Below are 13,924 nucleotides of genomic sequence, written 5' to 3'. Positions count from 1 at the left end.
GTCTAGACCCAGCAGGACCCTGCTTTGTCTGTCCTCCAATAGGGCTATGACCACAGTCAAGCTTGGAGCTCAGGGACAGGCAAAGGCAATGCAGGAGCACCTCCTCATTTGCCTTCCCTAAATGCGCTCCAGCCCCGATGCCCTGAAATTACTTTGGAATAGAATATCAAGCGGGGATTATTTGGCATATCATCTCTGGGTGTGTTTTTCTGGGCATTTATAGATCTCTGTTTCTGTGAGGCTGAGTTTTCCTGATAAAACAAGACAGATCATGATAAATGAGCATCTATGTAAGCCTAGCTGGGAGGAGGATGGGGCTGCAACACCCTTCCTGTGAAGTTAATCCTGTTTCTTTTAGCTATTTCTTTATTAGTTAATGAGGTCTTGCAAAAAAAATAAAAAATGTGTGCCTCTGATGGTGTTTTAGCACCCTTGCCTCCAGGAACAGTTTCAAATATTCATAAAGTGGCTCATCTGACCAAAGCTTAAAGCAAAGGTGCATTAAGTATGAATTTACTCAACTTCAAATGTGGGTGGTCGAAAAGCCGCTGCTGAAATAACCTAAATAATCCTCCTGGCTGGTGTCTCCCGCTCCTGGGCTCTCGGCGCTCATGTGAAGGGTGACAGAGAGAGGCATTATTTACAACAGCCAGGACTCTGAAGGGCAGCCCCGGAAGCTTTGATCCCGCTTCCTGACTGACAGGAGTGTGCATTGCTTTTGGAAAACAGAATAACTTAAGAGAAGAAAAAAAAAATAAAATGGAAAAGGAATTGCTGGTCGAGCCCCTGGGAAGGAGAGCAGACTCCAGATGGTCATGTATTGTTCTGGAGGGGCAAGGCAAAGCAAGAAGAGAGGAATCTACAACCCACTCTTCTCCCTCACGGTGAGGGAGCAAATGTGGAATCTTGAGGAGTGGTGTGGTACTCGTGATGGATTTGGAGAGCAAAGCAGACGTGGAAACTCAGCCACTAAACAGGGCTCCTTGTGGAGCGAAACCCGGGAGTCTCTTGTTTGGCCTTGTTTTGGATGATCCCACACACAGCAGGGGCCTCAGAATGCTGCAAGGGTTGGCACGCGTGTGTGCTCATGCGTTCCCAAACCCCAACACACACACACCCCATTTCTATCTACCTTCTCAGAGCACAGAATAGACACCCTTCACGGTCTTCACCCATTTATGGCTTTGTCTAATGCATCATTCCTAAAGCTGACCCTGTGGGTCTCCTCTGCCCATTCTGGGTGGTGTGTAACACTTTGGCTCATAAACCAAACAATTCCACCCAATACTCCTCCAGGAGTTCCTAGGCAAGTACATCCGAGATGCCACAAATACGGTGTGCATGTTCCTGACTCTGCTGAATGTGAATTCATGGAATGCATTACGGGCCAGTCTCCCGCAGCACCCACCCAGTCGCAAAACTCTTGGTCAGGCGGTATTACCCTTTGAGAGATGTCTGTCCCCAAAAGAATCCATTTATGCCTTCACCCTCAGTCTGACTCTTGTAAAACTCACTGAATTTTCTGAATGAAGGAAATCCATGAGTCATGAATTCCAAAAAGCAGATGGGCATGCAATCTCTCTCACCCCGAAATCAGAGAGAGAAGGACATCTTTTACTAACAAGGGCTAATAATTCAAACATTTCCTTCTGCAGCTAGCTCAGTGCTCAGCATTTTAGGCCTATGATGTGAAGATGAATTTCCTATAAATGTGTTGGGGGAGGGGTCCTTAAAATAACAGCACAGCACTCTAACGATGCTATCTGGGAAAGACTAGTATGTATTTATGCTTCACCATGAGTACATTGAGGCCACGCTGACAGCCGCTATGCTATAGAAGGTACAACCTCGCATTGTTTTTTCTGATGAGATTTTTCCTTCTTTGGGAGAAAGAAGCTGTACTTTTGGGATGTACGTCTGACTGGTGTCCTGTACTTCATTTTTTTTTTCCAGGTGATTCACATAACAGGCCGGCTTCGCCTCAGAGTGTCGTTGTCCCACGGGAGGACGGTCCCCAGCCAAATCATGGGTCTCGTGGTGGTGGCTCACGCCTTGCCTCCCCCTACAATCAATGAAGTCAGGATTGACTGCCATATGTTCGTCACTCGAGTAAACATGGACCTCAATATCATTTACTGTGAAAATAGGTACTTTGATTTCTTTTTCATCTGAAATGAATGGTTTCAATTCATTCCATTGCACACTTCCCATTGGTGAAGGTTTGTTTTTGGCTGCCTGGAAGAGTTTTTACTTTCCCAGGGAGGCACATTAAACCCTGATCTTGTTTTTAATGGCTGCTTGGACTGACACCAAACATGCTTTTTATTTAAAATTTACATTGCTTCCCTGACTTCCATTTGGGACAGCAATTGAATGAATTGGGATACCCAGGCATCCATTGCTAGAGAGAAGGCCCGTTTTGGCTGAGGACCTAAGTAGAGAGCAGGACTGAGATGCTATTGGCAGAATGATACAGTAAAAGGCATCTCCTATGCCTCTGGGTGACCTGCTTCCCACTAATTCAAGGGCCCTGCATCTGACGGGCAGTATCCTCCCAGACACAGCATAGGACAGATGAGAATCCGAGGCCCCCCGAGGAAATCTGCCGCAAAAGGAATTGGCAACAGTATTAAATAAAACTTTGTCATGCGACGATTTCTCTTTTATCAATTAAAAAAAAAAAAGATGATTCATCCTAGAAATGAGTTAGCAGTTCTTCCCCAAGACTGAGCTTCTACAAAAAGGACTTTTTAGCCTTTGGTTTGAAAGTTCACTTTTTCCATTAAGCACAAAGCAAGGGACGGTGATGGGAGATGGGGCACCTTACTGGCCTTTCACCTAGAAGTCACCAGTCCATCTGACGGACGTGAGGAGACAATCGGGAAGCAGAGAGAGGGGAGGACGTGGGGACTACCTGTGTATCAGTCTTGGGAAAGCAGCATGGCAAAACTGCCCGTCCCCTGGTTCTGCCCCGAGACCCACGGAAGGAGCTGAGGGAAGGAGCTTCAGGGCCATAGACTGTTATCAGGTTTGGAGCAGTGTGCGTCCCCTGAGCCCTGGGAACTCCTGGGAAACAGGAGAACAGAATGGTCAAGTGGCTTGGGCAGTTGACCTCTCCAGACACTAGCTAAGAGGAAGGTCGGAAGCGCCTGCGTCTACCCAGTCCACTGGGAAGGGCTACTAACGCCACAAGCCGAGATCACTTCAGGAATGGTCCATTTGCAGCCATAGGAAAGAATTTCCCTGAGCTCTGAGGCTCAGTGGGGCAGACAGTGTCGCGAATGTGTCACTGTTTTGCAATAAGTAATTCTAACCATGCTCAAGCTCTGCTGGCACTCACAAAATCTTCACTGTGATTGTCCACTTGGGTGTGCCGCGGGTGTTCTAGAGGGCACACGGGATGTCAGGAAAGACAAGTTAGCCAGACGGAAGGATTAGCAGGAGTGGGCGTCTGCTAACAGTGGCCACTGATTTTAATGAATAACTATCTGTGCCTGCTGGCCCACACATGTGCAAGTCACCCGCAGCCCCGTTTCTGCCTGCTCTCTGAGGTAAGTACCATCACCGCTTCTGTCAGCCTGGCCAGCTTGTTTTTGGAGAGGGAGGATTCACAAGCCCCTGATTTAGCCACATGTCGTGAGGGCTCCCATTGTCCTGTTTTCCTTCAGTGGCAGAGTGAATGGTAAGGACCCATTCCGAATAACCTCTGAGGGGAACTCCATATATACACACACTGGACGAACGCAATGAGCTTTTACAAAGTCCTTAGTCTCTAAGTTAAGATGTGAGAGAGCGGAAGAGACCAAAAAAAGGGAGACGGGTTGCCAGAAATGGACACACCTCAGAACCCTCCAAAAACCTGCCTCCACTCACCTGCCAAATTTCCAACAGCTGTCCTATCCCAGAATGTCACTAGTTTTCATTGCTGTGATCAAGTGACTAATTTTCTAACAAGCTTTCAATATCCCAGTCTAGCAATTGAGATTATTTTCTGTGACCTGCTCTTAGCTGAGAGAAGAAAAAAAAAAAAAAAAACTCCATTAACCAAAACAATGCATAATTCTTCCCCCAAATGAAGATGACAGCAATTCTGAAAAAGTCCTTTATTGAGGGGAAATTGCATATTTGCCTTACAGAAAATGCCAACCTCTGGGCCTTGCTAATCCCATTCCATTCCTGACTCTCCCCACCAAGTCCTGAAGTTATTTACAGGTGATGGAACAAGGACAGGGGAAGGATAGTTCTGCTCCTGGCCTGTCGAGCTCCTGCCTGCCGCTCCCGGGTGTTTACTAAGAACTCCTCTACTCCCAAACTGACAGCATTCACCGCAACAGACTCTAGTCCATTTTTAGGACTTGATCCTGATTTTTGGAAGGTTTTCATCCAAATCAAGAGTTAACCAAACAATGGCCTGGCTTTTTCCAAGGGTTTATTATTTAATTAGAGAATTGTTAACTAGAAGCTAAGCTTGCTCCTTGGCGATTCTTGTGTCCTTAGGAAGGCCCAGGACAAAGCTAACATCTAATGCTTTCAGGGGCTGGAAAATGCCACAGACATCAAGAACGTCTTTTAGTGACATTCTGCTTCCCTTTTGTTGCAGAAAGGCATGTTAACTGTCCCTGGGAAGCAAGCTCACAAACAAAGCAACCAATCATCTTCTCATCCCCCAAGGAATCTTCTCTTACTACGAATTCTAGTTTGGTCAGAAAGGTCATTTCAATCACTGGACATTGAGAAATCTACTCACTACATGGAGTAGTACATTTTAATGACATCCCAAATCATTTATTTACTTACTTATTTTTGTTTTTTGTTTGTTTGTTTTCAAGAAAGGTCTCACTATTTAGCCAAGTATTTAGGCTGTACTGGGACCCACTGTGTAGACCGGGCTAGATCCAAACTCACAAAGATCCTCCTGCCTCTGCCAGAATGTTTACAGGCACGTGCCACCATGTCCAGCTAACTGCATGGCATTTTGTTCCTTCTTAGTTCCCTATCCTGTGGGTCAGGCATAGTTTCCCAGGGCTAATCTCATATCTCTTAAAGGTGATATTTCCAAATATTTGCTCTACATGTGAATAGATCCCATGTCATAAGTAATTTTAAAAGGACTATAAAATTAAGTTAAACAAAATTTTTTACCAACCAAAATGAATGATACGGCAGGCAATAGGCATTTTATACATGCCTGTATAAAAAAGGCAGTGCCCCCTACATGCTTTCTAGTGTGGGTTCTGTTTTCCTTTGCCCTGCCTGAGGACAGCGGGCAGGCACTCGTGTGTGCGCGCATGCACACACACACACATACACAGTCAAGTGCAGGCCCAGAAGAAGCTGCTGGAATGGTTTAAAAGTTTCTGTGTAGCATCTACCACAAAGCACCAGTTAAAAGAGCCAGGAGTGAAAGCCGAGCTCCCAAATGACTGAGACTAAAAAAGATAATACCCCCAGGCATCTGTATGTCTCGGCATTTAAATTATATCCCTTGAAATGCCAATTTGGACTTTGTGCCAAGAAGCAGTTGAATCCCTTTTTCATGGAAATACCCAACAGTAGACCAATCTGCTTAAATGAAAGGTGTCTCTAATCATTCGGTATAAACATAACATGTTTTTATTTTATTATGTAACCTTGAATTATCTTGGCTTGTAATGAGGATCCTGCATTGTTACAGTTCCTCAATAATTTCATGGAATTACATTGTCTGAATGTGCATTCTGATGCCAAGGGAAAACCTACCTAATTACTTAAATGCAATTGCTTGATCTAGCACATATCCAAATTTTGAAAAATGTTATCTGCCACAGAGATAATCTTCTCTGCTGAGAGCGTTTGCTCCGAGTGCCTCATCCTCAGAGGTACTTGGCGTGATGAAAATGTGGCTAGCTCAGCCTCGTGCACTATTTGACAGTCTCTCTAGCTTCCTGCTTTCTGGGTTCCAATCTGGGTTGTTCTTTTTGCAGGATCAGTGATTACATGGACCTGACCCCTGTAGACATCGTAGGGAAACGATGTTACCACTTCATCCATGCCGAGGATGTGGAAGGGATCAGGCATAGTCACCTGGACTGTAAGTACCCCTCTGAGGGGATGTAGCCTAGGTACATGTCATCTGTCTGTCTGTCTCTCTGACATCGTGGGGCTCGGTGCTGACCTGCCCCTTCATGTGTCCTGTCTATATCTGAAATGACTGTCACCCCATGGGAGACAGTGAGCTGTCTATAATTGTAACTGGCATTGGTCTTATATTGAAAGCTGGGCCTTGGGCGCAGGGAATTCTGCCATCTCTTGGCACTCCTCTAGAATTGTGTGGTCTCTGTGCTGTCGCTCGCAGGAAGCAGAGAGAAAGAACCTCCGTCTTAAACGCCTCCTTGACCCCTTCATTTTCTAGACAGCAATTTCCACTTTAAAATTTGTGGTTTCGGTTTCAAACCAGACACAGTCGAAGACAAGTTCAAATAGTCCAGAGCCTCGAAAAAATGCCTACTTGCCTAAGCTGCGAAAACTGGGTAAAGGCAGAGTCCGGCAGGGCAGGGACAGAACACAAGACCACAGCACCTGTCAAGAACAGTGTCTTTCTCGAAAGAGGCTCACATGGAGGAGCCTTGACTTCTGATTTCCATTCCTGGGAGTAAGAAACTGGTGTTTACTCTTTGAGTCTTGCTCTGGGCTCCTCACCTCAGACTGAACTCACAGGGACCTTCTGTATTAAGAGAGTCAAGAGCAGCCACACTTTGGTGGAGTCTAAGCAACAGCTCACATACGGACTCGGCATGTGGGTTTCTCTCAGAGTACGCCAGCCTGTTTCTGCAGAAGAGGTTCAGGAAGCTGGGAACTGGTGGAAGTTCCCTCCTCCAAGAATACAACCCTTCTACAGACTTCCTGAAAAATCAGCTCTGTCAGCTACATTCTTGGAAGGTTCTACACAGTTCAGAAGCCCAATTTTCAATATATGCGACGTACTACCCATGACGTAGTCCAGTTAAAGATGGAGGCTTTTTGTCACCAAGAACCAGCATGGGAGTCTTTGCCCCTTCCTGTCACAGCTGAGGAGAGCTACTCCCCCAGATATCCAGCCTTTTGCAATCAGTTCTTCACTTTCAGCTCAGCGGTTCAGAGCCTGATGGAGACTTAGCTAGCCCAAGCAAGTCTCTACGTGGCCAACACCATGGTACTATGTTTTGAACTCTACATTAGCAAAACTGGCATGAGACTGAAGTCAATGTCAGATCCTGGGCCCAGCCTGACCATGGTTGCTCTCTAGCCCAGTCTTCTCCCGACGCTAGGCACGTGCCTTGATATTGCTCACCAGGGAGCCAGGAAACACACTTGTGGCTAAGAACGAATGGGTGTTATGTATCACAGAAGCAGATGGCTCTTCAGTTAATTGGGGGGAGAAAATGATGCTCTTTCCTGAACAGAAACATCAGGTTCTTTGTTGCTGGGGATTCAGGAAAAATTTAGAAACTCCAGGTCTCTGAAGGGACCAGCGGGTGTATTTCTGGAACACCACAGGCCAGGCGTACAGACTTTTTAAAAAACAAAGATACTGTTTTCAAGACAATGACCCCTCCCCATTTTGGGGGAGGGCTGAGCAGGGCGTTCTTTCTCATTTGAGAGCCTTAATTAAGGTCTAAATTCAAAAACCTGCTGCTGATTTGAAAAGAACTTTGTCATCTGTGGGCTTTATTTTGATGACGCCATTTTGTTTCTCTCAGAATTGATACACAGCTTGAAAAAAATACAGTTCCCGGGGAATGCAAGGCCATGCAACTCATGCCTTCCCAAAGGCAAAAGTCTCCAGCAAATACACTTCCTGGCATCATTTCCCATCCACTCTTGTCTTGTTTCAGTAGCCAGAGTCATTTAAAAGTGCTGGGAAATAAACTACTCCGCCATCCACCACTATGCAGTTCTAATTTCTCTGCTATCTTGCGAGCTAATAAACAGAGAAGGTATGCTTTCAAATGCTGGGATTTTTTTTCATTACTTGATATTGACTTACTGGCTATTGCTTTATGATTTAGCCTCCTAACAATGATTGAGTTCATACTTTTAACGCGCACACACGACTTCTCATCTTGAGTTCTTTTAATAACCTTAAATACATGAAAAACAAATAGAAGGCGCTGATAATTCTGCACAGTAAAATACACTTCACACACTTAGCTGCCATGCTGTGGAGTAACCGCACAATGTCAAGTAGTGCACAATTAGTCAAACTGTAGGGGGAGGAAAAGGAGTGTTTTGATCCTGCAGAATTTTGATCCTAATCAGATTGAAATTCCAATGTTCTTGTAGCGCTTAATATCTTCAATCACACACACACACACATCAAGCTGACTCCAATGTCAGGTTTTGCATTCTGTGACTGAAATAAGATGCTGGAATATACAAATGCATCTCGCTTGGTACAATAAACATTAACATCATTATAAAGTAAGATTGAGTTTAAAATTGTGTGATGGAATGTCTGATGTTTACCTAATCCTCAGACCAAAGCCGGCCCAGTAACAAAATGACAGAGCATGTAATAAGCCTGGGTTGTGTAAACACTGGAGGAAAAGGCAACGAGCCAGCACAGCATCTTGCTTGTCCAAAGCCCTAGGCTATTACTGAAGGAGGCCTCAACTGTGCCTTCCTGGCAGGAGAAGGTCACAGTGACATAGAATCAGTTCAAGAATAAGATAGAATTCTAAAACAAAGAGATGGTTAAAAAATAAACCACATTAACTATTTAGCTTTTCCTCCTAGAGCTATTGGCACAGCTCCTGGTCTGTCTGTGGAAGGCGGGTTTCGACATCTGATCATACTTCAGATATTCTGATATCTGTCTTATACTCTGATCATAGCTGAAGCTTAAGGAAAAGGGGGCTCAGCTGTCTTTGAGGACTAGAAATCCTATCTTTATCGTTGGCATCTTTCCTCAGCATCGGTATCTATAAATCCATGAATGAACTTGTCGCTAGATTCAAGAACAGTGAAGAGAAATCTCGACTGCCCCAGGATTAGATGACTCGGAAAAGGAGCCTAGAATACGGGACCACCTGCTTCCCACTGGACAAGTTCAAGGTGCCCGGCGTGCGCTAGACAGATCTCCACAGAGTCACAGTGTTAGCGGGGTCTGGTGGCTCCTATCTGTAATCCCTGCAGAGAGGCTGAGGCGCCAGGATTACCAGGAGTTGACGTTTAGTTTACCTAGGGACCGCGGCTCTGAAGTCAAGGGAGTCCCAAGTCTGTTTATTTCCCACCGTGACAAAAGACCTCTGTGCCTTCTCTTCATTAAGCCCCGTTTCATTGGTTCTTCAGGTCAAATGGACTAAATCAGCATTTCAAGGTTTGAATTTTAAACTGCACATGGCAGTGATTATTTGGGGACCTTTCTCTCTGAGCTGCCCTCTAGTCTTCCATTGCTCAGGAGACAGTGACCTAGAGATGACCATTCGTGCCCCCTAGATCACCTGTTCCAGCTACCTAGAGCATCTGGGTCACCCTTGAATTATGAGATGTTTCAGCACAAAACAATCCTTCTGCCTGTGACCTAAAACAGGGACTTCTACGCCCAATGCAGGCATGGGATTTGTGTGGTCTTTATTCCGATGTAATAAAGCCTTTGCCTACAGTCTGGGCTGTTTGTCTCAATACACCCCCCCCCCCATCGGCTTTGTCCTGGGTCGAATCAACAACCCTCTACAGCCTCAGAAAGGGGCGTGTCTTTCTCCACCTGTGCCGTTGTTGTTCCACCAACAAGACTCAAGACTCTGCCGTAGGATTCAGAGAAGAGAAACATGAACTGTAGATAAGGTAGCAGCTTCGCCTCCCCTAGTACCTTACCGAGGATGAAGAAGAAACTCTGGAAGTCTTTTCAGAGAAACAAAAGGGCTGTCCCTTGCCTACAGGACCAAGTAGAGAGACAAAGCTTGGCTGACCCAATATACTTGAGGGTGAGCGTTTAAAAAAAAAAAAAAAATACACGGTAGCCAAAGTGTCTGCTTCTTGATACATTTTTTTAGCAAAATGAACATACAGCTACCTGGCATAATGCATTCCATGCTGCTCTGCATCAATAACCCCTCCACTTCCCTCCTGAAGGCATCCCATCGCCAAATGCAGGCAGACTGCTTAATGCAGGACTAATTAGTATATCCCCTTCCAGTCTGCAGGCCCTCCATTGTAATTCCTTCCCAGCTCATTTTTTTCTACAACTGAGCATCAATCAAAGTAAGTGCCCTGCTTGCCTAGGCAACACAAGATGTCCTCCATGCATTTGTCATCTGCCACACAAACAAAGGGGGGATTTAATTGTTGATTTGGATATGCGGCCATGGCTCACAGGCAAGGAAGCTGCAGGCCAGGGAAGGAAGGAAGGAAGGAAGGAAAGTTAGTTTGATGGGTGAGCCACATACAGACAGCACCAGGGCCTTTCTGCAGTTTTCTCACCTCAGTGCTTCTCCTGGGCTGGCATCGTCAGGGATTTTGCTGCAACCTTGCCTTTGTGTGGACTTTTTCCCCAAAGCAGAAGAATTTTTTTCCTCTTCTCCCTTACACATATGAAAATTCCCATGGAAGGAAACCCATTGAATAGCTGCTGCAGGGGCTGCCCTTCTTCCGGGAGCCAAGCCAGCCCCCACCACAGCCTGTCCGTTAGCTGCAGAGACTTGTCACGGCAGCAGGAGAAATTCAGATTTCTAGGCAGGAATGAATTAGTCAGTAGTTTGAATCTTTCTTTTGGGAGCAATGTTGATACGGCTTCGCAAGCCCATGTCAGGCCAACACAGGGAACAGAAGCAGCAAGTCGGCCTGCCCAGCAGCCTAGTGGCTGTCCACTTGTCCACCCTGTTCAGGAGCAGGGTGGACATGCGTGAGGAGCTTGTAGACGTGCAAGACTTCAGGCCCACGCCAGACTTACTGCATCAGAATCCAGGGTTTGTTGTATCCGATCACTTGCCAACTCCCCTCACACTGCGGATCAAACTGACCACGCTGGTGTCAATCAGCGGTCAGTGATTGGTAAATCCAAACCAGCTGCGCACCTGACGTTCGCTTTTCTCTAGCTCTGGACTGGTTTTGATGGTGATAGCGGAGTGACGGGGTGATCCTGGCAGAACCCCAGTCCATGTTCTAATGAAACGACTCCATAGTTATTTGACTTTAAAGAATGATATGAACTGGGACTGGAGAAACGACTTCGTGGCTAAAAGCACTTGCTACTCTTGTGGAGGACCTGGGTTTGGTTCCCAGCACCCACATGGTGCTCACAACCATCTGTAACTCTAGTTTCCAGGTCTCCAATGCCCTCTTCTGACCTTGGCAGGCATCTCATGCTTGCAGTGCACATACAAGCACACAGGCAAAGTATTTGCACTGTGTTAAAAGTAATGATATCCAGCTTGGGAAGGAAAAGGAAATCATGGGTGTTTCTCCCGGGGTACTATTTTCCTATGAATACTTAATTTCGTTGGGGCATTTTCCCTGCTCCCCTTCGTGTAGCGTTCCTGACTCTTTACCATATACACCACCTTGTGGTATTACTAGGAGGCTTCAAAATAAGGGGTTCAAAGTGGGGAAGACAGCATGAGACAGCTAACTCTGAATAAGTAACAAAAAGACTATTAAATGCATGAATAAAATATAGAGATGGCAGAGGTGGGGGCATCCAAAGGAAGATGGAGAAGCAGCCCCAGGGGAGGCACACAGGCAGAGCACATCCCCTAGACCTAGAAAGATGATGGTGGAAGGCACAGTGGCAGGAGAAACGGGTACCAAGGACATTTCAGGAGGAGACAACTATAGGGAGGCGTGGGATACAAAATCCCTTTCCCTGGAAAGAGAACTACAGCTTCCATTTGACTGATCAGTTCAGTTCTCCAGCGGATTCCTGGCCTTTAGTGTTGCTCAAATAGCTGCTTCTGTTGTGTTTTTTTTTTTAATTCAGCAACAACAAAAATAACCCATTACTCCTATAAGACATGATTCAGGGGAAAAAAATCAATACTTCTAAATCATCCATTCCACCTAAGTCAACCCCATCATTTTTTTTTATCCTATGACCTGTTTTTGATCTTGTATGAATTATCTTTCTATTTTCCTTAAAATGATAGCCTGCTTATTGGGAAAGGTCCTTTAAAATGTGTTTAAGTCCAGCTGAACAACATGGAATCTAATCCGTGTATGTGGCTGGCATCCAACAGTTTGTCTACAATTGTGAGGTTAAGTAACCCCTCCTAATCAGTGCCCAAATTCTGTCTGGTTTCATGGAGTTTTGGGGAGGGGCATTGCCAACTACAACATACCTCATTGCATGTGATAGAAACATAAGCGGAATGACGAACTTCCTTTGTCTGAATTATGTCCTCATGATCAAGTAAGTAGCTCCCACTCCCGTCAGGCAGTACTTCAGGAAATGGTTCATCACTGGTGTGTTCATTTTGAGTAACAGGCATTCCCAAAGCCTCCCACCCAGTGAGAGAAGCACACCTGTGTCTCCTTTCCTCCTACCATCATGCCCATACCTAAGCCACACACTGGCCAAGGATGGAATCACTGTGGTTTAGACAGGCTTCTCATCCTATTTGTGGTTAATGGCTTATCATCCCCTTCCCCCCAATACTTTGGAGTAGGCCATAAAGACATAAAACAAAGTTCTGCTATCCAGAAGGGAGGGGCAGGGTCCGTTCAACGGACAACTAGTGATGACCGCAGTGTGGGGGAACGCTTTCATGAGAAAGTATCAGATAAATGAAATATGGCTGATTTGCAGTGCAGAACATTGGTGCCCCACACCCCTAAGCTTCTTTATGAAGACGGCTCCAATTCAACAAAATGACTGCATCCAAAAATGCAGGGTCCACTGAGGCTAGACTGGTCCTGGTCATCCCCTCTGCCCTTTTTTACCTTGAGTCTCTAAACCTCTAATACTTCTAAGGGGGAACCTGACCCAGCCTACGTCACTTTAGCAGATGTGCCATGCCATTTCCCATGTAGTTATCACCATTATACCCTGATGGAGAAAGTCAGATGCCTCGCTCCCTTTAGAGACAGCTGGAGAAAACGTTTCAACCATCTTCACACTGGTGACTCCTCCACGAGGTCAGTTGCCCAGGGTTAGGGGCGGGGATTAACGAGCACTCATGGACAGACAGCACCGCCCATCAGTGGGCAGGCCCGTGGACAGACTTTGTTCACCATAATCTCCTACCACCTAACACACAGTAAAGCAGTCCCCCCCAAAAAAAGCCTTCCTGGGTGCCTGGAGAAATCTACCATTTCCCTCATTCATAGCTGGAATCCTTTCTTGATGCCATGCTGAAGAGGTCGCTGCTTCTCCTTAGACAGCTAATCTATTCAGAATGAAAGGTAGAGAGGCCAGAATACAAAGCCATCCTTCACTGTTGTAGGTTGAAAGGGGCAGGAATGAGTAGCACTGAAACTCCCTAGTTGGACTAAAAACAGCTTGAGAAAACTCTGAGAGTTGGTGCAGTGGTTAGTAACACTTGCTGCTTTTCCAGGGGGGCAGAGTTCAATTCCCAGCACCCACCTGATGGATCATAACCAGCTGTCTGTAACTCCAATCCCAGGTGATCCATAGACACCAGACATACATGTGGTGCACACACACACCCAGGTAGAACTCCTGCACGCATAAACATTTCAGAATAAACTCTAAGATCTCAACGGTTGCTCCTACCACCATTCCTTTGACTCGCTCTGTCTGAGAACACCACATTGATGTCAACAGTGTTTAAAAACCTTGGCCTCCAATTCAGTACATCATCATGAAGAGGATGGGAAATTCATTTTTTAAACTGCACAAATTGACCTGTCCTAAATCGATTCAAAGTTTTCTGCATGATTCAGTATTAGCAGTTAATAAAGATCTATCAATTGGCAGGGCGAGAGGACAACACCTCCTCTGGGGTTTAAA

The 13,924-nt window shown here is 45.8% G+C and overlaps 1 protein-coding gene across 11 annotated transcripts in view; it reads left to right on the top strand.

Annotated features, from left to right (window-relative positions):
* Nucleotides 1–13,924, top strand: part of Npas3 (neuronal PAS domain protein 3) — an 819,740-nt gene that overhangs the window by 791,073 nt on the left and 14,743 nt on the right. For all 11 annotated transcript variants that reach the window (XM_057783322.1, XM_057783323.1, XM_057783321.1 and 8 more), the window contains 2 exons: nucleotides 1,954–2,147; nucleotides 5,964–6,070. In XM_057783322.1, the coding sequence (XP_057639305.1) occupies nucleotides 1,954–2,147; nucleotides 5,964–6,070 (301 nt within the window). The remainder of the gene's footprint in view (nucleotides 1–1,953; nucleotides 2,148–5,963; nucleotides 6,071–13,924) is intronic.

This window comes from Chionomys nivalis, chromosome 10 (genome assembly GCF_950005125.1).
Source record: "Chionomys nivalis chromosome 10, mChiNiv1.1, whole genome shotgun sequence".
Lineage (NCBI taxonomy): Eukaryota > Metazoa > Chordata > Mammalia > Rodentia > Cricetidae > Chionomys > Chionomys nivalis.
The sequence above is the reverse complement of the archived record's forward strand: the minus strand, read 5'-3'. Positions and strand labels throughout refer to the sequence as shown.